Below are 22,263 nucleotides of genomic sequence, written 5' to 3' on the forward strand. Positions count from 1 at the left end.
AGTGCAGCAGCAGACAACTGTAGCATATAAAGATAAAATAAATCAGGGGGGGCATTGTTTGGAAAGAGTGGTGCTGACAGGTAGTTTTTAGTCCAAGATGGAGATTACCAATATCACTTAGCCGCCCCCCTCACGCTCTGTTTTTTAGTCCCATCTCTCTCTCTCTCTCTTTCTCTCTTTCTCTCTCTCTCTCTAAGCCACGTGTCTCTCTTGCTCCTCTCTCGGCCTCAGAGACACCGGCTATGACCTTGATGAGGAGTGCAGTCAATAAAGCCAGGGGCGGAGTCACTCGTCTCCTGGCAACGAGCCTCTGTTAGGAGCTGGCAGGTCTCTGTTGTGGTTGCCTCCCCCGTCGGGGGCCCTGCCAGGTGGATGGCGTTGTGCCCAGAACTCTTTACAAACTGAGTCTGCACTCTGTATTCACCTGGCTGATCTGTGCATCTAGGATCTGTTACTTCCCTTTGAAGCAGAAATCTGGGATAACTCTTTGGTGTAAATGACTCAAAACTGGTTTTCCGAACCAGGTCTGCAACTCTGCTTCCTAATCTGTGTTTGGGTCCAATGCTGCTCAGCTTTAGTATGATGCAGTGGTCAACACAGAGGGGATGACAAAAATCTCAATGTGCATTGAAAGTCTGCTTTATATGATCTGCATAAAGATCATGCTTTTAATAAGATTAGTTTGCTGATAGTTAGTGTTGAGGGGACAGATCACAAACAGTGTTAAAGGGGCACTCCATCACACTAACACCTGAGGATTTTTCTATTAGAGGGAGCATTGGTCAGCCTGTGAAAACTTCTATAAAGTCTGAGAGGATCAAGTCTGAGAGGGTCTTATGCAAATATGCTATTGAGTTGCATTATGATAAGTGTTAAAGTTTTGGAGTCGGTAGTATCTCTCCCTCTGTTTCTTAAATTTTGCCCATAGGTTTAACATTAAATCGCTGGTAAGATTCACACCTACTGTATAGTTCATTTGCTCTGGTCCGAATCAGTTGATGAGTTTGTAAACTTGGAGCGTTTTCTCTCTTGGTTCGGTTTCGCTTCACACGGAGAAAAATCCAAGCGTACCAAAATGCATCGCTACAAGTGCTTATTGATCAGATGTGTCTGGGGCGGGAGCAAGGAAGTAAATACAGGGATAAGGTCCTCTGTTCAGTTCTAGTACATATTCCTTGTATCTCCATGGTCAAACAGGTTCATTTCATTTAAATACTTTTTCAGACATTGTTCTGCGAGCGGCATTATTACGTCTGCTCGACTTCGCTCTGCTCTGCTGGCGTCTGTCTCCAACTTTAGCCGCAGCTGGTTTGACCACGGAAATGTGAGTGAAGGAGAGCTTGACAGGATCCATTTAGCTCAGACTTGCGGAGTGCATATAGTTGGGGCGGTTCGAGGTAGGATCACATTCTCATCACAAACAAACCGCTCCAGGGTTTGTTTGAAAGCGTAACGAGACCACCTCATCAGACCAACCCGAGTGTGATTGCTGCATTCACACCTGTCCAAACGAACGCTACTGTAGTGCGATTCAACCAAACTAAATGAGGCAGATGTGAAAGCCCCCTTAGTTAGTAATGGGGTCCAGAACTTCAATATAAACATAAATGGCACTACTTTTAATCACAAAGAAACTTTAACATGAGTTTAAGTTGCCCCATAACTTCTTAAAGGTGACAATATTAAAAGAAGAATACCCACAAAATTACACTAAATCAGCTGCACTGTGCCATATTTAACCTGATATGTACAACAAAACTCATTAGCTGTGCGGTTAGCTCTCAACTAGCCTCTAGCTAAGATATAGACTAACTAAAGCTCACCTGACTAGCAGAAAAACTCCCTCTAACTCTCACATATATTTTCACACAAATCACTATCCAAGTGAGATGAATGACTGACAGGCTTCACAGCATCTAAGATGACCACATATTTAGTGACACTAATTGCAGCAGCAACTTCAATAAACAGTCCTTTCATCCTTAGCTCTGTAACGCAACTAACATCTCTAAACACAGTGACATTCACAAGATAACATCAACCCTTAACATGTCACCCAGTTTGTTACAATATGCTGTTTTAAAGTGTCAGAACTGTTGTTGACATGCAGGAAGTGTCTTTTAATTTTTAACAGAAGCAGCAAACAGCAGACTGCAGAAAGAGGGAACTAAATTGTCAGCAGTTTCAGCCACAATACCAAAGAAAAGACTAGATTAGAGGTCTGCGCGGGGTCCGCAGGTCCCTCAAGATCTGCAGCAGATGCTAGTGACATGTATTCATGCAATGTGTGAACATAGTGCAGGTTGGATAGTTCGTTGCTTGCAAGCTGTGCACACACACCCAAATTTGCTGTTTGGTGACAATTTGTGAGTACTAATTGATGCCTATGACACATTGAAAAAAACATTTTGAAACTAAAGGATTTCTTTCAAACAGGGCATCAAAAAGTAAAAGGCAGACTGTACATATTACAGATTAGTGAGCAGGCTTGGGTACAAAGGATTTTGGAAGCAGGCGACTCTGGAGCAAAAAGCAGTATGAGTATGTGCAATCTCTAAAACACAGACTTTTAATTCAGATTACGTCATTGAAAAGTACTGCCCAGAGTTTAATTGCAAAAAACACCACACTGTTGGACCTGCATGATGTCTTGATTTACCTTAAATGCACTAAACAGTGACGTTATACATGCCGGGAGATATTAATCCTGTTACTTGACAAGTTTGAATAGAGGGAGCGTTGATATATTCATCACAGGGAAGCAAGTCCTTGGTGGGGGGCAGTGTGGTGGATCGATAGTCCACTAAACAGGGTTTCTGTTATCCATCTGGAGGGCACAGGAAGGATTTGAGCTCCGGCTGGAGTGGAACTGAGCTCTAGCAATACGAGAGCTGGATCCCGCTCAAACTGGCAAGGTATACTCTCTATGGGCAACATTAGCCAGCTCCCCTCACAAACCCAATGACCTTGGCAGTGTGCACCGCCTCACCGATTTGTTATATAGTCACTTATTCCCGATGAGGACCAGGAGACCAGGAGAGGGGAGAGGGATGGAAAAAAAGAGCAAGGGGGGAGGGAGGAGCAGAAGACTCAGCTACACATGGAACCAACTTGAAGAGGCTGCTAAGAGAGCGGACTATTGTTTGGACAGGTCTGTAGGGTACTTCACTGACAAGCCAGTGTTGGCTGTGCAGACAACATGCCATCAAAAGTTGTCCTTAGCCTCTCAGGGCTCAAGTGTTATGATAGTGTTTGGGCTTCGACTCAGCCGATAATCATGTTTAGTCAGGCTGTGCCGTCATGCTAATTTAAGACACAACTGCTTAAATGATGTGTATATACTCTGCTGGTGTCACATTACCAGAGTCTGGGCACTTTTAGAAATGCTCGCTTACACTGAAATTTAACTATTGTAAAAGTAATACCAGAGGTGTTGCTTTGAGCTTCTGTGATGAAGCGGATATTGGCCTCTGCAACGCCGCATGTTATACATACAAGCGAACATGCTCGCCAGGAAGTTCTCATGGTGTTCTGATACTGTCAAGATAAACATCTTTAGAGTGTATTGTACTGCTTTTTACACTGCCCCTTTTGGGTCAAGTTTAAAAAGGCAAGCTTCAATAAGCTACAGGTTGCTTATAATGATTGTTTGCGCATACTACTCAGAAAACCAAGGTGGTGTAGTGCAAGTGAATTGTTTTGTCAAGCTGGAGTCAATACATTCTCTGCTTTACTGAGAAATCTAATAATATCTAAATCTAATTCTTCTTGTAACTGTTATTTTACAACTGATTGACCCTAGGTTCCGTGCTGTGTGATACCAGTCACCCTCATGGGAATACTGGTATAGCTGTCTTTTTTAATTTGTGTCTGTTCTTTTGGATCTGTCCTTCTTAATTGTGTTTTCTAGTTTTTCTAAATGGACCTTGAGTCTAATAATAAAAAGCTATCCATCTCAGAAATAATGGAGCAATACCAAATTTATAACGTCTTGAGCGAACAGTATGAGCAGCTGACACGACAGCGAGTGAAGGAGAGGGCGAGCCCTGATGAGAGAGAGATAAGGATGTGTTGTCACACAGATGACAAGCAATGTATGGTCACGGAATAGGTTACGGATATTGAAGTTATCATCCCTTAAATCATATACAAGTCCGTAAATTGTGTGCAAGGTTAAAATGGCAGGCTAGTAAATGCGCTGTTAGTTGTTTCCTATAGGTAGTTACTTCCTATATTTGGGTCGGATTGTATTCTCACCTAAAGTAAACCGAACTCTAGTGCACTTAGAAGCAACCGAGACCCCCGTTTTCAAGCAGACCAGAGTTTGGTTGTTTGGTCCGCACCAAAGTCAGAATGAGCTTTCCCACCACCCCAAATAAACACAAAACAAACACGACAAACCGACAAAACACTCCAGGTTTCGATTAAAACAGACCAAACTGCTCAGGTGTGAAAGCAACTTTGGTGTTTCAGTTGGATGGTATCCATGCTCCCTGGCTAACCCCTCACTGCTCTGCTAAACACAGGAAAACATTGCTGTTACAGAATGAATAACGTGCCCTTGTTGTTGTGGACCTCCGCATCTTAAATCATGGCCAAGTTAATAGGAAATCCCAACTGGAGCTTTTATTGTGTTCAAGACATTTTTATTAGACTGCGGTTTCAGAGCACCTTTCACCAAATATTTTCTGTGCTATTTTTGATGCTCTTTACCCTGCTGCTGCTGCTGCTGCACCTCTCGCTTCTGGTTTTGCAACTTCCTCTGTATAGCCTATATGGACATTTTCTTTCCTGTGGAAAATATTAGCCTTTCTATGAAACTGCTGATAGTATTCAAGAGTTCTGAATCCTTACAATACATCAGCGTTGGAAGAAGTATTTAGTCCTTTACCTAACTCAAAGTAGAAATACTTAAATTCAAAAATACTCCATTACAAGTAAAAGTACTTACCATTAGAGCGGAATTGATTAGGGACTGCACCGTATATACTACTAGATTATTATTATTTACATGAATGGAACATTTAAACACTGGAACCGGTAGTTCTGAAGCTAATTTTAACTACTTTTGTATGCTGTTGGGTAGTTAAACCTATAACATTACATATTTTCTACAGATGTTTTACATCTCTCCAGAACAGCTACTAAAGGGACCTTAAGGTGAGATTGTCTTATCGGCAAATTGTGTAGGCTCTACCACCATTTTTATGGAGACATATACCAGCTTCTACATCTCTACACCATCCAGTTGTACTTAACTTAACTGCAGCAAGAATAGATAAGATAAAAAGTTATTTATCCAGAGGGAAATTGCTCTGCAGCAGTTGTAATACAAAGCTGCCTGAGACCTGCAGCCCTTTGCTGCATGTCAATCCACCTCCCCCACCCCTTTCATGTCTAAGCTGTCCTATCAAATAAAGGTAGCATCCTATCCTAAAGATAGCAATCATAATAAGGTGCAAATCCAAAATAGATACAATATATACAATGCCAAAATCAGGTTAACAGTATGAATCATAAGAATGTGAACAGGTCTACAGTATGTACAGTGTCAGATATGAAGTATAGGTAGTGTAAAAGTGCATGGTTAACACAGGATGTTCATGATTATGCCCATGACATTGGACTTAATGTCCCATTATTGCACTAGAGCCTCATGTCTTGTCATGTTGAGGCTTTGGAGATTGGCAGGGAGATTATATACGGCCCCAGAGTCACAGTCAAGTGAAGCAGCACATTGTTGCATTTACGGTTCTGTGTCAGCGGCGTGAGAGGGACCGTGCTAATAGCAACCAGCTGTGTGTCTCATGAAGGGGGGATATAAGGTCAGAAGTGTGACATTTGCCAAAGTAAACCTGGCCTGTTGCATCAACCCCACACATGGCACCTGAGCGCACAAGCTCCCAGACGATTTTAAACTCTGAGCATGCATAAGGAGTTTTCTCGAGCCAGTGTCTCTCGGCAGTTTTATTAATTTGACTTTAATTTGATCAAACACGTAGTTAATGGGAAGATGTGGAGGGCGAGCCTAACAATTTGGGTTAATAAATGTGTCATGCCGGTTATTGATGAATGCAAGGCCACTTCAGTTTAACGCAGACACAAGGATAACCGATGTGGTCAATTTCCACTCTGCTATGAATGATTTAGGCCATCCATTGTGTCGCTGTCTTCTCTCTAGATGTGGAGCACAAGGAGGAGGACGGGCGTGATGCAGTCAAGACCGAGGTAAGATTTCTGCTCTGTTCAGTCTTTTTTTCTCTGGCTGGTGTAACCCTCAATGTGTCTTTCACACTTGCCAGGCTGTAGCTTCTTTTTTAGAGGTAAATTACCTTTCCTGTCACACTCTGTGAATCCTCTGCTTGCCAGCATGATAGATGGCCCCGCAGCCAGCTTGAACAGAAACAAAAGTGCTTTTTTTGACGTAAGAAAGGACAGTTCTTGTAGCAGAAATACTAAATATAACTGGATTCTCCACCTGATGTCATCATACTGGTATGTTATAAATACATCAACCTATCCAGCAGTTTTGGTCTTTTGTCTTATTACTTACTCTTGGTTGTGGGACAGGTTGTATGCTTGATGAGAGGAGGTTTATGTGTCATCTTGCATGACTATAGCTGGGCAGGAATTGTTTGACATTTTGGGAAATACTGTACATTGATTTGTTTTTTTTTTGCCAAGAGTTAGATGAGAATATTTTAGAGTTAGCTTAGTTTAGCTGACTGGAAACAGGGGAAAACAGCTAGCCTGGCTTTGTCCAAAGATAGTCCCTTTAATGAAACAGTTAGACATTTTCCGAAATACGGTATTTGCTTTCTTGCTGAGAGTTAGATGAGAAAATTGATGCCACTCTCATTTGGTGTCCGTTAAATATGAAGCTGGCTTAGCTTAACATAAAAACTGGAAACAGGGGGAAAGAGTTCAGCTGGCTCTGTCTGACAAAGACCAAGTCCCCCCTACCAGCACCTCTAAAGCTCATTAATTATACATATATATATATATATATATATATATATTGCTTGTTTAATCTGTTCAAAAGCTAAAGTGTAAACACAATTCTTCTCATGTAACTCTCAGCAAGAAATGTAACAAGCGTATTTCTCAAAATATAAAATAATTCCTTTAAGCTTACTTCTGTGTATCGCTAAACTTTCTGCCACCTAATCTCCCACAAATATATGACAAAAGATTGCACTGAAAGTAAACTGTATCTGCACCATTGCTAGACTAGAAGCTTTGCATAGTCACCTATCTTAAGGTCCAGAACAACTGAGTAGTTCTCTTGCATCTGGACTTGTGAAAGAAATGGTACCTAGTGGTGTATTGATTTGAAATATCAAATACACTTGGGAGCTTGTTGTATCAGTTGGTATTGGTGACCTTGAGACTGTTGCCAGGGAGTTGTGCTTCGACACTGTGGCATCACTTCTTGCTGCCTGACCAATCACAAGCTGATGGCACCATACAGCACATCAACATGTGAGTCATCATCTGTTTAGGAATTAGACAACTCCTTCACCTCAACCGCAATTTACTCACTTGTTAAGTCTGTCTCACAGGCTCTAGTGACAAATTGGATGCACAGATTTACTACAAATCTGGATGCTTCCTTATGGGAGAAATAGAAAGAATCAAAAACAGGTAGCTAACTTTTTTTTTAACACCTTAAACAGGGAGGTCGAGGCAGGAGGGGAGTTGGTTGGGAGATCAGCCTTCGTCAGAGGCCCATGCCCAGAATAACCTTCCAGGCTGGTGACCCTTATTACATTAGCAAGCGGACCAGAGAGGAGTGGCTGGCCAAGTGGAAGATGGAGGTGAGTACCCCAGCTCTGTCCCAGCCACAGTAGATTACAGGGTCAGGCGTGTACTAAAGCTGCCAGGGCCAAAGATAGGGCTTGTGGTGCATGAACAGCCAAGTGTATTTGATGGGTCATTTGATATCTCATGAAGGTACCATTTATTTCAGTGGATTTCCAGGGCCTTTGTCTCAGTTAGCTCCTGCATTTCCTGACTTTGTTCTTGTCTATTGTATTAGCAGAGGAAAATGCCTTGATGTGATTCATAGTTCCCGGATGAAAATGTTGCAGTAAATTTAGATTTGCACCATTCTGACTGCTTTTTTCCCCCCAATTTCATGATGGAAAATATCTCCAATTAAACTTTCCACATACTGTAAATGTAGAGCAATGTAGAACAATAAAAAGTTCATTCTCAACCTTGGAAACAGTAGTTGACAAAACAATCTAACCACAACTTTTATTTAGTAGCTATTTTTGGGAGGTTTCAGTTGTATCACATGATCATCCTCAAGATTTAGAACAGCTACTATAAATGGACCTTTTGGTGAGATTTTTCCAAGATCAGCAACATGAGAAGTCCTTTAGGTATTCAGAGAAATTGAAATTTGAACATCTACAACTCTGTGACAACTAAGCAAACTTCATCTACTCAGGAAGATCTTGCGATTCGATGGAAAGCTACTGAATTTTGGACACTGTAGATTGCATTGTCAACAAACTGGTATTTTTTACTACATTCAGAATGATCACATAGCACAGTGGTAACTTATCCAAGCTCTGAATTCCTTTTGGACCATTAATAGAAACTCTTAATGAGCAGCATAAAGGTAAATCTTAAATATATGAAGTTTCCCACATTGCTCATTACTTAAGTCATGTTAAATACGACTCCTGGAAGTAATGTGATGTAGTGCAACTTCATCTGTTACATAATGAAGAGTCTTCGTAGTGTCAACATGGGGTCTTCCATTTTTTCTGCCTCCCCGCCCCCTCTCTGCTCTACTCTGGAGAGGGCTCAGAGAGCGGCCATAAAAATGTCTCCAGGGAGGAAATATTGCCAAATTAGCAGGACATGCTGGGGTCCTACAAGTGAAATGTCATAAAATATGAGGCAAGTAGGCAGTTCACGTTTACCAAATAGAAGGATTTTCTTGAACAAGGAGCTCTACAAGGCTGAGATTTTAAATGGATTTGCAAGATGCAAATTCTGAGTATGTCTGTTTTTTTCCCCTTTTTTCATCTGGCGTATTGCAAGCTTTGATCTAATTTTCACAATTTGTTTCGGCAGCAAAGCCCTTTCCTGAGGAGTTATATGATGCATAGCATTTAGTTTTAGTTCTGCTCTTGACACAGAGCTTTGCTGTTGCATGTTTCTGCAGCAGGGAGGACATGGTGGCTGAAAGGGTTACTGCCGTCTTGCACTTTCTCCAGAATCGCTCTTTTTTTCCTTGTGCCTTGTGTTACAGTGGACTTCTCCCGTCTCTCCCTCTCCGTTTCCCTCCCCCATTCTTCTCCTGACCCCTCCCCCAGCTATGGAAATGAACTCTGTGCTATGGATATGAGGGTGAAGATGAGGTTTGCAGCAAATTTCCAGCCCTGCTTGCAAGACAGCCTCTTGGCTCTCTGCCAACATTTTGCAAGTCCTCTCTAGCCAACCAGAATTCCTGTCGGCAATCACCTGACCCTGAATTCCCAGACAAAGAAATGTTCATGCTTTCTTTTTTTAAGCGATCTCTTCTACCCTGAGAGTGGGGGTGAAAAAAACTCAAGCCCCACACTGGATTATGAGGGTTGCGCGCTGGTGTGTATGGGTATGTGCACTGCATTGTTTGTTTGATAACATGAAGGAATAGCGTGCATGTCTGATTAGCCTGCTTACAGCGAGGGGAATATGCTGACTTCAGGTATTTCCACGAGAGTTGTCGTGGACCATCTGCTCTGCACGGCTTAAAGGGAAACAGTCTCTTTAAAAAAGGAAGAGTGAGCAGGCTTTAGCCGTGTTTGGGAAAAAGTTGCTTGCGTGAAAAAAGTTTTTCCCGTGGGGTGAATATGCGCTGAAACTATTTCCTGTTTCATTGCAGCACCTAGAAATGTCAGAGTAGCATCATTTTCTTTTAGGTCAGATATATTTACCATAAACATGTTGCTGCTTTGTGAGAGCCACCATGATTTCACCTTACATAACATTTAGGTGGGAAAAAGGTGAAGTTGTTGTGTAGGCCGGAAATCTCTTTCCTTCCTTTCATTGTGTACTTTGTTCTGTTTGACTCAGGTCAACGATTTACTATAGGAAGAGTTACTTGATAACTTGAAAAGATTTTAAAGGGCTTTGGAGGAAGCCAATCAGCATCCTCAGGGGGCTTTTTTTTAACAACTCCACTTGTGGATTCATGGGGAATTCTGTTTATGTATTCATGGCTGACTCTGTAATATTCCTAATTATCTCTTAAAAGGACGCAATACAATTAGAACCAGATGGCCTATTTGGGTGTGACCCCCCCCCCCAAGGCCACTCATGAAATACACAGCCTTTGTAGGGATCTGTGCTAAAATCAGGCTAATGAATGCAGTGGCCACCGCTGCACAACAGAACCTGCCACTTGTGCATTTTCAGACAGTATTTCCACTGTAAATGCAGCCTTTTTTTAAGGTTTTAGGATCAGCTTTTGCAGCGTTCTTGGTCTGATGCATCTTTAACTACACCTGTCGTGAATTAAGGAAGTTTGTATTATTTGTTCGCAGTCCTGACAAGCAGATAAGCTTAGGTCTTTGCACTGAAGACATATGTCACTGTATAATCCATCAAACAATTACACAAAACAGTCCCCGCTGTGTCTCTCCTGCCTGTTGCGCATGAGAGACTACTGCATTCAAAGGTCAAACTCTTTTGTGTTGCTTCAAAGGCTGGCTGTCACGTTGTGTGAGGAAGTAATGTTCAGTGACAGTTTATTTCATCTTACGTTTACCTTTAATCAGAGTTTGCAGATTTCTTGTTTGTTTTGATTCCATGGCACCTGAACTGCTACTTTAACATCTTTTTTTCCCCTCTAATGTCTAATTTGTTTGATGCTTGTTGTCTTCATCTCTGTATTACATGTGAGTTTTCAGTTTTCAGTGCTTAAGCAAAATGGTGTTTCATCTAAACAACTGCACTTTTGACTCTTTGAGACTAAGACATGTTCCTTGTAATGTTAACAGCCTTATACTAGGGAGTTGTTGTCTTATAAATAACTGAAACTGTGCTGTAAACGTGACCTTTTTGTTAACAAGTATAGCCCAGAATGGACACTAAAGTATCATCTGCACACCCGAGAGACCAATATTTCTTCTCTTTTTTCTGCCTCCAAGTGCACTCCGTCACCCCTTGAGCCCCCAGGGCAGTGTGCGAACTACGGGGGAGCTAGGGGGAGCTCGGCTCCCCTTAAAAAGACATGGGCTCCCCTGAAAACGTGATTTGTGAAATTTTGGGGGGGGGGTCTCTAAAATTCTGACGTGCAATTTCAGTTTTGTGTAATGTGATCATCGTGGATTATTATGTGTAAAATTGCAAAAATATCATTCATTCATGCATGACGGCGATTTAAACCTAATTCACTTCAATAAAGATAACTATACATGCTATTCTTGTCATGAGCATCAAGGAGTGGTGGCGCTGTGGTGTAAATTCAACTCATGTTTAATACATGTTAACTCAAAGATTCGTAGAAAAAAAGATAAACGTCTGAGGCCATTAATTGGCGCGCAAAGTCCTTGAAATCCATTCTGCAGTTAGCATCATATAGCCATGGCAAAAACAAAACAAGGCAGTTTAATTTTGGTTTTACTAAGAAATTGTGTAGCGATGACATTAACAGCACGACCGATTCACCTGCTGCAAGCACTGTTAGCACACATCCCGCCGGGGTGACAACGCAAAAAGAAGCTGAAGAAATACTGTCCTCTCTGGCTGAAGACGGTGGTGGTAACAGCTCGTCAGAGGCCGGTCACCATCCTAACCCCTCTCACTCCTCTCTCCCGTTAAACTGGAACAGCCAGCAGTGGAGAGACTGGAAGAGCCGATATACATGGCTGTTTGTTAAGGATAGAATAAGTAACTTTAACCGTTGTTCATGTGAAATCTCAAAGACAGCCTGATGCTTTGTTTATAGACTATTTGTGGGTGGCTGTTTGCTGTTTGACCTATCAATTCCTGTCGATAAAGTATAGTAGGGTAAATCCCGTATAGTGCATACACTTGTAGCTGTTATGTATCTTTGTAAGTCATTGTAAGTCTCAACCCCAATGTGTGGATTTCCACTGACTGCAGAACGGCTGCGTTCCGACTCCGTCCCAGCTCCGGTGGTCCGCAGCCCTACGGAGCAGATACGCAGAGCTTCTATTTTTGCCGGACGCCACAGGGCAGATTTTGCAGGATAGGAAGTCGAGCACAGAAACAAAATAAAACATCCGGTTCATTTTCCAAATAAAATACACTGTGCTCACAGCAGATCATATTTCCCTGTACTACACCTTGAAAACACAGCACAGAGTTGTTTCCCCTCTACTCCTCTGGATGGAAACAAACTGTTGTTGGTTTTGTGGTTCTATTCTACGTGAATTCGCGAGATCTCGTGGGTCCTCGTGACTTCAGCTGTCAGTCATGGCCGCAGCCGTTCTGCAACAAATCCGGACTTGGTGGGTATTGACGGACGGCAGAGCGCGGAGCCGTTCCACAGCCGTTCCGCAACCGGTGGAAATTAGGAGTAAGTCAGATTATCCCTTAGTGTGCACCCAACATGTCTCTACACCCTGCCAAAGTCCTGTAGAGCTTCTGCTTTCACTCTATCCATAACAAAATCCATGATTACGTCAGTACAGTAACTTAGGTTTGGTTTTCCATTGTGTTCATATAGTTTTTCCAAAGGGAAAAAGTGTAGATGTTTTCACTGTGAGGTTGTTTAAACACATTTGCTCTGCTCTGTTTATACATCTATAGTATGTCTGCTGTCATATTTGGTATTTGTCTTCAGCGTGCCGTGACAGCGGATATAAGTGGTGGTATTTCTGTGCTGTCAGTGACAGGCAGGCGTGCGTAAATGATAAAGACTGCATTGTGTCTCTGCTACCTCCTTTCCTATTTTCCCCTTTAGACTCTGAGGGCCTGTCTTGCTGGTGGAGCTGCACACATTGTGAGGCCCCCAAAAGGGGGGCATTTACAACTGGGAAGAAGTCCAGAGACAAATATCTGGTTCTTATAGCCACTGTACTTTCATTCCTCCCCCCAACTGGCATTTCCAGCGTAATTTTCTCATTGGCTCTAAGGAGAAAGAACCCTGGAGACAGCCTGACCCTAAACACACCTAAATAAGCTCAGTAACAGTAGCTCAGCCACTTTATTGCCATTTACAGATCTCCCGGTATACCTCCGATTACTGGTCACCAGAGATGAAGTAGCTTACTCTAGAGTAAATCCATAAAATCACACTTTGCAGTTATTCTCTGTCAGCCCAGCAACAGCTCTCCTCACTTGCCGACATGATTACAGATTGTTTCTCCCCATACACATAGCACATTTAGCAGTTTAATTGACATTTGTTAGTTTTTGCAGTTTACCATCTGGAACCACACATCCAAGCAGGCTGTCGAACACTAACTCCAATGTGCTTGCGCTGGAGCCAAGAAGCCTAACACATATGGCCAAGGGCTTTGAACCATCCATCCAGCACTACAGTACAGATATTTATAAACCACAGCAGAGCCTCTTGATTGAAGAGCACATGTTTCTACTCTTCTGCGCTGAAACCCCTCCCCATGCAGTCTAAGCACCACCTACCCTTAAAGGCGCTATTGTTTACGAGTCACACTGGGAGAGAGGACGGAGGATTGTGCTATACTCTCTCTCCTCTCTTGCCTTTTTTCTCTTCTTCCCACACCCAGTCCACCTCTGGATATTTACAGTGTGTGTGAGACATGAGAATTTGGGAAAGACTTGGGGAAAGTAAGCACAGCTGTGCAGCACTGCTCTCACGTGGAGCCTATAGTATGACTAACACGTGTTTACATATGGCACTGCAGATATATATTCTGTACTGTAAGTGTGTGCTTTGTGCATGTGGGTATTTTTTTTTTTTTTTTAAAAGTGAGAGGAGGAGAAGAAAGTTAACATGTGTGTGCATGTGAGTCCTACCGTGTGTGTGTTTGAGAGAGAGACATCAGTATGAGTGCAGCTGTTTTTACGGATTTACTGTGAGAGGCTTAAATCCTGGCTGTGTCTCGTCCTCTCTGATCGACCTAGCGGTTCAGTGTCAGGTACCACAAACCCAGTGAACTTTCCGCTGCAGCTCTGGATACTATAGAGTTACTGTATACGGTGCCGTTGATGAATGGGCCTTACAATCGGACATTAAGAGTTTTGTTTGCGTTTTCTAAGGTTAGGATTTGGGTTTGTTATGTCTGCCTTTTGTTATGACCTTATTTGTTCTATTCTTTTTCATTTTTCACTTTCAAGTTATCACTTTCAAGGGTCTTTTAGGCAAACTAGTGGGAGAGGATTTTCCCCCAAACTGCCCTATTTGTAGATGTGTAAGCCAGAGTTTAAAATTGTTCCTTTGTTTAAATCATCATTTCTTTTTTATTTTACTGTACACTACATTTTTGTTCAACACTCTTGTACAGCTAGTCAGTCCCTCCAGAAAAACGCAATTATGCGATCGCATAATTCAATGCATAATCAGCCAAAGTCTGCATATTTATGTGGGGGCTGCAATTTTTCAAATACGCCGCACTTTCGCCGCATAAATTGCCGATTTCCGCGCAAAATATGCGGGGCTTGCATGATTTCATAATTCCCGCATTTTCGTTGCAAAAAAGTCACATATATCTTAGCAGAAAGTTGAAAAATGTTGCGTTTACTTCACACAAGAGCAGCCATTTTCCCCTGTTGCCATGGGAACATTATGAAGTGACGTAATTACGCTACGTGAACATCATCGAAAAGCTGCAAAACCCCGCGATGAAACCATGATGAAACTGCAGTTTTTGCAAGTTCCCGCAATTTCATCGCATAAAATTGCATAAATATCCCGCATATATGGAGCTAAAAGAGTCTCAATAAAGATAAATGCACACACTACATTCACATATGCATACACAGGATTCATACATGCACACACATGATTCATAAATACACACACAGGATACACAAATGCGCACAAAATTCACAAATACACACACAAAATTTAAAAAGCACAGAAGATTCACAAATGCATACAAAATTCAGAAATGCACACAAAATTCAGAAATGCACACAAAATTCAGAAATGCAAACAATATTTACATATGCACACAAGATTCAGAAATGCACAGGACAAGATTCAGAAATGTATTTCTGATGCACACACAAAAATATCTTGATTTACAAACTGCTTGCGGTCTGTGAACTTCACTGCATTTGTGTGTGAGACTGCTCTGACTTGGCTCGACACACAAATGCCTTTTTTTAAACAGGGAATGTTCTGCAACCAATCAGATATCTCCCTTGTTTTAGCCAATCACAAGAACGCACCCCACGTGGGGGATTGTTTACTTATAAGTCAATCACATGAACGCGTTCACACAGCGCTATATGAATGTGGGTGGAGTCATCCATTCTCGTAGTAATTCACGTAATGTTTTGCTCAACTTTAGGAGCTCCACACAGCCTGACGAGAAAGCGGCAAACTCCATACCCAGTGAAAGTCACCGTTTCTCGGTTATTGGACAACCGGGGCTCGGGGCTCCGTGGAGCTCCGGAGCTGGCTGGCTGCCAGCTGCCGGCATAACTTTCGTATATTTACAGTTTGAATTTCGTCACGTCACTTATAAAATAGCTACCCCAAGGTCTTATAAAGCTAACTATGGTGTCCAATTTCAATTTAATGCATTTTTGTGAACATTAGGGGTCTCCTTAGGAGGAGCTGCTAGCTAGGCTAGCTATGTGTCCCATTTAATCCTATGGGAAAGATCGTTGCTACACTTTCGGCATAATTTTCGTATATTTACAGTTTGAATTTCGTCATGCCACTTATAGAACATCTACCCCAAGGTCTTATAAAGCTAACTATGGTGTCCGATTTCAATTTAATGCATTTTTGTGAACATTAGGGGTCTCCTTAGGAGGAGCTGCTAGCTAGGCTAGCTATGTGTCCCATTTAATCCTATGGGAAAGATCGTTGCTACACTTTCGGCATAATTTTCGTATATTTACAGTTTGAATTTCGTCATGCCACTTATAGAACATCTACCCCAAGGTCTTATAAAGCTAACTATGGTGTCCGATTTCAATGTAATGTTTTTTTTGTGAACATTAGGGGTTTTGTTTCAGAGGTCTAAGAGGAGGCTAGCTAGCTCTCATTGATAGAGCTCCATCCAGCCGCAGCTCTATCAATGAGACTCGCGGACAAGAGGCGTTTATTTCCCCGATCGTTTGTTTAAATAACTCAACACACATATCTATTATGAGATTAACTAGAACCTGTGGTAAGAGATTGCGGGCGTAACAAGCTCGCTGACCGCGCTCTCACTCACACACAGCGGCCATTTAGCAGGAAGAGGGGAGCTGCAGGCCCTGGAGCTCTGTCAGGGCAGCGGCGTTTGGTAGTCCATTAACCCAAAAAACGGTGACTTTGCACGGGTATGGAGTGACGTGGGCTGCCAGCCGTGACGGAGCTCCATCTACCTCCCAGCAGGCCGGGGTCTGTGAAGGAAGGCGGGCCGGGCGGCGAGGCAGCAACACAGGCAGCACCGGCCACTGAACTCCCGACACACAGTCGGACAAAATTTGCAATTAGCCATCAATTTTCGTAAAACGGCCCATATTTGACCTCTACATAGTTGATTTCTCGCCTAAAATGTTGTCAGAAGTAAATTTAATGATGAATAAGATGGTGAAAATTGTTAAAAATGTCCCGTTGTTGGTTGTTGCTCCGTCTGCAAGTTCCGATTTGGCAGTGGGCGTGACTTATAAGTTCGACCAATCAAGTACACCTAGGAAAAGGGAAAAGGGAAAAGACCCTGCTCTGAAGTAGGAGCTAAAAAAGTACGCTACTGAGGCCAGAGGAACTTAAAAATCCCCAAATTTTTCCTGTCGGAGCACGACAGTTTAAACGGACGTTTAGTTAACTGCAAAAATCCCTCCGGTCGGAAAGCCCCTCATGACTCCTACACCACATTCATATAGCGCTGTGTGAACGCGTTCATGTGATTGGCTTATAAGTAAACAATCCCCCACGTGGGGTGCATTCTTGTGATTGGCTAAAACAAGGGAGATATCTGATTGGTTGCAGAACATTCCCTGTTTAAAAAAGGCATTTGTGTGTCGAGCCAAGTCAGGGCAGTCTCACACACAAATGCAGTGAAGTTCACAGACCGCAAGCAGTTTGTAAATCAAGATATATTTGTGTGTGCATCAGAAATACATTTCTGAATCTTGTGTGCATTTGTAAATGTTGTTTGCATTTCTGAATTTTGTGTGCATTTATGAATTGTGTGTGCATTTCTGAATTTTGTATGCATTTGTGAATCTTCTGTGCTTTTTAAATTTTGTGTGTGTATTTGTGAATTCTGTGCGCATTTGTGTATCCTGTGTGTGTATTTATGAATCATGTGTGTGCATGTATGAATCCTGTGAGCATATGTGAATGTAGTGTGTGCATTTATCTTTATTGAGACTCTTTTAGCTCCATACACATATTCCATTGCATTTTTTAAGAAAACGTGCCGCATAATCAAGGATTTTTGCCCGCAACAATCACAAAAAAACTCTTTTCTGGAAGGACTGGCTATCTGTATTAACAATTGCATTTGTTAGATTGGAAGAGTATTTTTATTGCATGTTAAAGAAGCTCACTCAGTTGACATTTTTAAATCTAGATTGAAAACCCACCTCTACTCATTATACTATAGCCAACCATAACACACCATCCTTTCTGCTTCCTTCACAAATAAACCTTTTCACTTATTGTCTTATGTTGCTGGTTTTGTATTGTTTATTATGACTGCTTTAATGCTGTTCCATTGTTTTGTTGCTGACTGTTATGTCTGTGTTGCTTTAATTATAAAGTGCACTGAGACCATGTCTAATGGTGATTTTACACTTTAAATATTTTTGATTGATTGATTGACATACTCAGCCTTAAACACTGGACACATCATCTAAGAAAGACCTGTCCTTATCACTACTGTCCCTGGGCTGTGTTTCAGGCAGAGAAAAAGTCCAAACTGATGTCAGCGATGAATGCGATGAAAGATCATGAGGAGAATGAAACAGAGACCCAGAAAGAAGAAGTCTCAATAATTAAGCACCCATCGCCTTCAAAGCAGCAGCAGCAGCAGCAGCAGCAGCAGCAGCAGCAGCAGCCTCAGTCGCACATTCAGTCACAGCCTCAGTATCAACAGCAATCACAGCGGTCGCTGCCACAACAACATCAGCAGCCACCTCCTCAGCAGCAGCAGCAGCAGCAGCCTACTGACCCCGCTTCCCCCACTGTGGCCACGACCCCTGAGCCCGTCGCCATCGGAGGTGGAGACAAGACGTCCCCCAAGCCTGCAGACACTGAGCCGGAGTATGAGGTAAGATAATACTCATTCACACTGATTAATGTCCAGCTGTAGACTAACAGGATTTTACAACAGAGATCTCTATTGGAGAAAGGATTTAGTTTAAGGCCAGGGTTAATCCGTGTCGAGTAAAGCAGCCATTCGTGTTTTGGGAATTTATTCACTTCAGGTGTTTTACAGCTGTGATAGCCTCGTGGAGATCTGAAATTTACAAAGATGTCAATGTCACACCAAATATGTCATGTTGACTTAACGCAATGTGTATAAAATGATGCAGGAGATTTACAGCATTAAAAAAACATTGTGTTGTGTGTGTGTTTTATGGTAGGTTCGTATATTTCAGACAATGGAAGCATTATATGGTTTCAACCATATTCGAAATATATGCAGTACATAATTCTATTTTATAGGGTGTATTTTTTCTGAATAAATATTAAAGAGGGGCGTCACTTTCCCAGACTTGTACAGGCTTTATATAACAGTTTGTGAAACTATTCTCTGATATGTACTGTTACTCCCTAAACCAGTAAACATATTTGATGTGGGAAATCTGTGAACTTGCCTTTTAACAGGGAAATGAATCTGTGTGGAGGCACCTGATCCATATTCTTCATATACAATCTATCTACAATTTTGTCAACCTAATAGTCCATACTATAATTTTACCATATTGGTCTATTCTGTACACAAGATATCTTTTGCATGTCTGTCTGTCCTGGGAGAGGGATCTCTCCTCCGTTGCTCTTCCTGAGGTGTCTGCCATCGTTTTATTCCAGTTAGAAAAAGTTTTTTGGGGATTTAAACCTTATTCAAATAGAGGGTCTAAGGATTGAGGCTTCACAATTATGCCTAGAAGTTAATACAGAGCGGATGATTTGTTTGTTTATATTTTTATTTTGGCTACAGGACGGTCGTGGTTTTGGCATTGGCGAGCTGGTTTGGGGGAAGCTTCGAGGGTTCTCATGGTGGCCAGGCCGCATTGTATCCTGGTGGATGACGGGACGGAGCAGAGCAGCTGAGGGAACCAGATGGGTTATGTGGTTTGGAGATGGAAAATTCTCAGTGGTGAGTGTTTAGAGCCATTTCTGTCAGGTGATTGTTTTTCTTTTCAGCAGAAACAGCTTTCAGTTTTTAGTGACAACCACACACTTTAATGAGATTTCTTTTGTTTTATTTGCTCAACTAATTGCTTCTCGTCAGTATAAACAGAAACCTCATTAATGTCAAGCACTTTTTACCTCAACAAACCAATTCTTACAACCAGTGAAGTAAACAGTTACATCATTTTCTTACAGGTCTGTGTAGAAAAACTCATGCCTTTAAGTTCCTTCAATAATGCCTTTCACCAACCAACTTACAACAAGCAGCCCATGTACAAGAAAGCCATCTATGAGGTGCTACAGGTGAGTATAGGAGCAGTGGGTTTCAAAATATTTTAGTTTAGTTTAAATAATCTTTAACAGCCTGATTCACTCTTAACAAATCTGCCTTTCAAACTGAGCATGTTGCCTCAAAAATGATATAACTACAGTGCTTATATAGCTATAATGTAGTTTATTTTTTAAACTTACAAAGGCCACAATTGTTTTCACTTATTTAAATGAATAGTTTTATATTTGGGGAAATGTGCTTATTCACTTTCTTGCTGAGGGTTAGATGAGAAGATTGATACTGCTCTCCTATCGACCCTAGAAATAAAGCTAGAGGCAACAGACGTTTAGCTTAGGGAAAGGAAAAAGCAGGATGCTGAAGTCTTTTGTTCAGACATTGCCACACTGAATCATTCAGTAGATGATCATTTCAGTCAGAAATGTTTTTGTATGTGTCCGTAGGCGGCTAGCAGCCGGGCAGGCAAAGCCTTCATGGCCTGCCCCGACAGTGATGAGACAGAAACCTCCAAATCAGTGGAAATGCTGAACAAGCAGATGATTGACTGGGCTATGACAGGATTTCAGCCCACTGGACCCAAGGGTTTAGAGCCACCAGAAGGTAAGAGGAAGTCAATATTATCAAGCTTAAATGGTTGGACTTTTTATCAAGTTTGTTGCCAGCAACTGGGAGTCTTTTTACATTTCCCAGAAACTTCCAATGTGTATCGGCCCCTTTATCTCACAGATAAAAGCTGTTAATGGACCCCTTCAACTACAAATTTCTTAAACTAAGCGTGATAACATAATTCATGTCGCCTGTAATATTAATAGTCTGACATGTTGTGCACCCCAGAGGAGCGTAACCCATACAAAGAGGTTTACCCTGAGATGTGGGTGGAGCCTGAAGCAGCAGCCTATACGCCTCCTCCAGCCAAAAAGCCTCGCAAAAGCACAGCAGAGAAACCCAAGGTCAAGGACATCATTGATGAGAGGACACGAGGTAAGGTGCCTCATTTATTAGGTTAAATAGTAGTCATGAAAATTGGAGGATGAAAGGAGACAAAAGCTCACAAATGTATTGCCGAATGTGGATTCTGTTCACCTAAATTTCTCATCAAGACTCTATCTTGTGTTGTATTTTCAGAACGGCTTGTTAATGAAGTAAGACAAAAGTGCCGCAGCATAGAGGGTAAGTGATGTGTCTTCTGTGCTCTCTAGCTTGTAGCAGCACCGGGGGGGGGGGGGGGCCCTCAGGGGATGAACATCTATTTACAACATCATCTATTTACACTTGTTGCCCTTGTTGACAAGCAAAGCAGCAGAAATGTATGCGTCAGTGTTAATAAAATTATGAAAGTCAAGATGTAGGAATGACATTTCTATGATTTTTGCTCCTGCACTGGCTCTCTTGTGAGTTCTCTCCAAACATACTAGCTACACTCATTAGATCTTCACCTCCATTACAGCTGTTAAAATAATTTAATTGAAAAGTGAAGTTCTGAGCAGTGCAGCAGCAGTGTGATTACACTTCTGTCTGACCTACCCCTTTTAAATACTGACATACTGCACTTCTTTCCACAGACATCTGTATCTCCTGTGGAAGTCTGAATGTTAGCATTGAGCACCCGCTGTTTGCTGGAGGAATGTGCCAGAGCTGTAAGGTAAGCTGTGATAGAGGTCATTAGTCTCAACTCCAACTACTGTGTCGTGAAAAAAAAAAAAATCATAGCTCCTTTCAAGCTAATAATAAACAGAACATATTTCAAGCAGCACCTGATATCACCCCATTCAAATTTGGGTTTTTAAATATCTCAAACTGCTCAGTTTTATTTTGTCTCCTTTTCACAGAACTGCTTCCTAGAATGTGCGTATCAATATGACGACGATGGTTACCAGTCATACTGCACTATCTGCTGCGGAGGAAGAGAGGTGCTCATGTGCGGAAACAACAACTGCTGTCGGTAAGATTTCTACTGTGTAATGGAGGTGGCAGGGGGTAGTTTGAACTACAAAATCCACAGTGCCTTCATCAACAGTGTAAATGTAAATCCTTTGCACAAAGAAGCAATATTCTGTATGTGTGTATTGTGGTTGGCAGTGTCATATCCACACAAAGTGAAAAAAATGAGTTGTTACTTTTGTAAAGCTGTGTGGCATTCCTGCAGCAAATGCAAATAATCCACATGTGACACTATTGAACCTAGATGGTACACAATTTCTTATTTGTAAATATTTCCTGAAATGTGCTTAATCCTGAAGACAAATTAATCTAGACAGATAAATCTCCATAAGATATAAATGCACCATCTCTACACAAATGAGTAGTTTGTATGCCACTGCCTCAAAAGTACAGTTGTTCTTCCAATACAAATAGCAGGATTGTGCCATCATTGCACATACTGAACACATAATAGAGGCTTTGTAGTGGTGTCACAAATTTAACTTCAGTGATGATCACAAATATTATATAAAGTGTGGTTGTATGTCGGTTGAATAGACCACTGTTAACTATAAAG

General features: G+C 41.8%; 1 protein-coding gene across 5 annotated transcripts in view; it reads left to right on the forward strand.

Moving 5' to 3' along the window:
• Window positions 1-22,263, forward strand: part of LOC116057472 (DNA (cytosine-5)-methyltransferase 3A-like) — a 47,765-nt gene that overhangs the window by 10,631 nt on the left and 14,871 nt on the right. For 3 of the 5 annotated variants that reach the window (XM_031309943.2, XM_031309944.2, XM_031309948.2), the window contains exons 5-14: window positions 6,182-6,228; window positions 7,677-7,817; window positions 18,021-18,389; window positions 19,284-19,442; window positions 19,673-19,780; window positions 20,210-20,366; window positions 20,601-20,747; window positions 20,892-20,936; window positions 21,329-21,408; window positions 21,596-21,708. In XM_031309943.2, coding sequence (XP_031165803.1) covers window positions 6,182-6,228; window positions 7,677-7,817; window positions 18,021-18,389; window positions 19,284-19,442; window positions 19,673-19,780; window positions 20,210-20,366; window positions 20,601-20,747; window positions 20,892-20,936; window positions 21,329-21,408; window positions 21,596-21,708 — 1,366 coding nt within the window. The remainder of the gene's footprint in view (window positions 1-6,181; window positions 6,229-7,676; window positions 7,818-18,020; window positions 18,390-19,283; window positions 19,443-19,672; window positions 19,781-20,209; window positions 20,367-20,600; window positions 20,748-20,891; window positions 20,937-21,328; window positions 21,409-21,595; window positions 21,709-22,263) is intronic. The other 2 variants (XM_031309945.2, XM_031309947.2) reach the window with 1 other exon arrangement.

Source organism: Sander lucioperca, chromosome 18 (assembly GCF_008315115.2).
Source record: "Sander lucioperca isolate FBNREF2018 chromosome 18, SLUC_FBN_1.2, whole genome shotgun sequence".
NCBI classification, from domain to species: Eukaryota; Metazoa; Chordata; class Actinopteri; order Perciformes; family Percidae; genus Sander; species Sander lucioperca.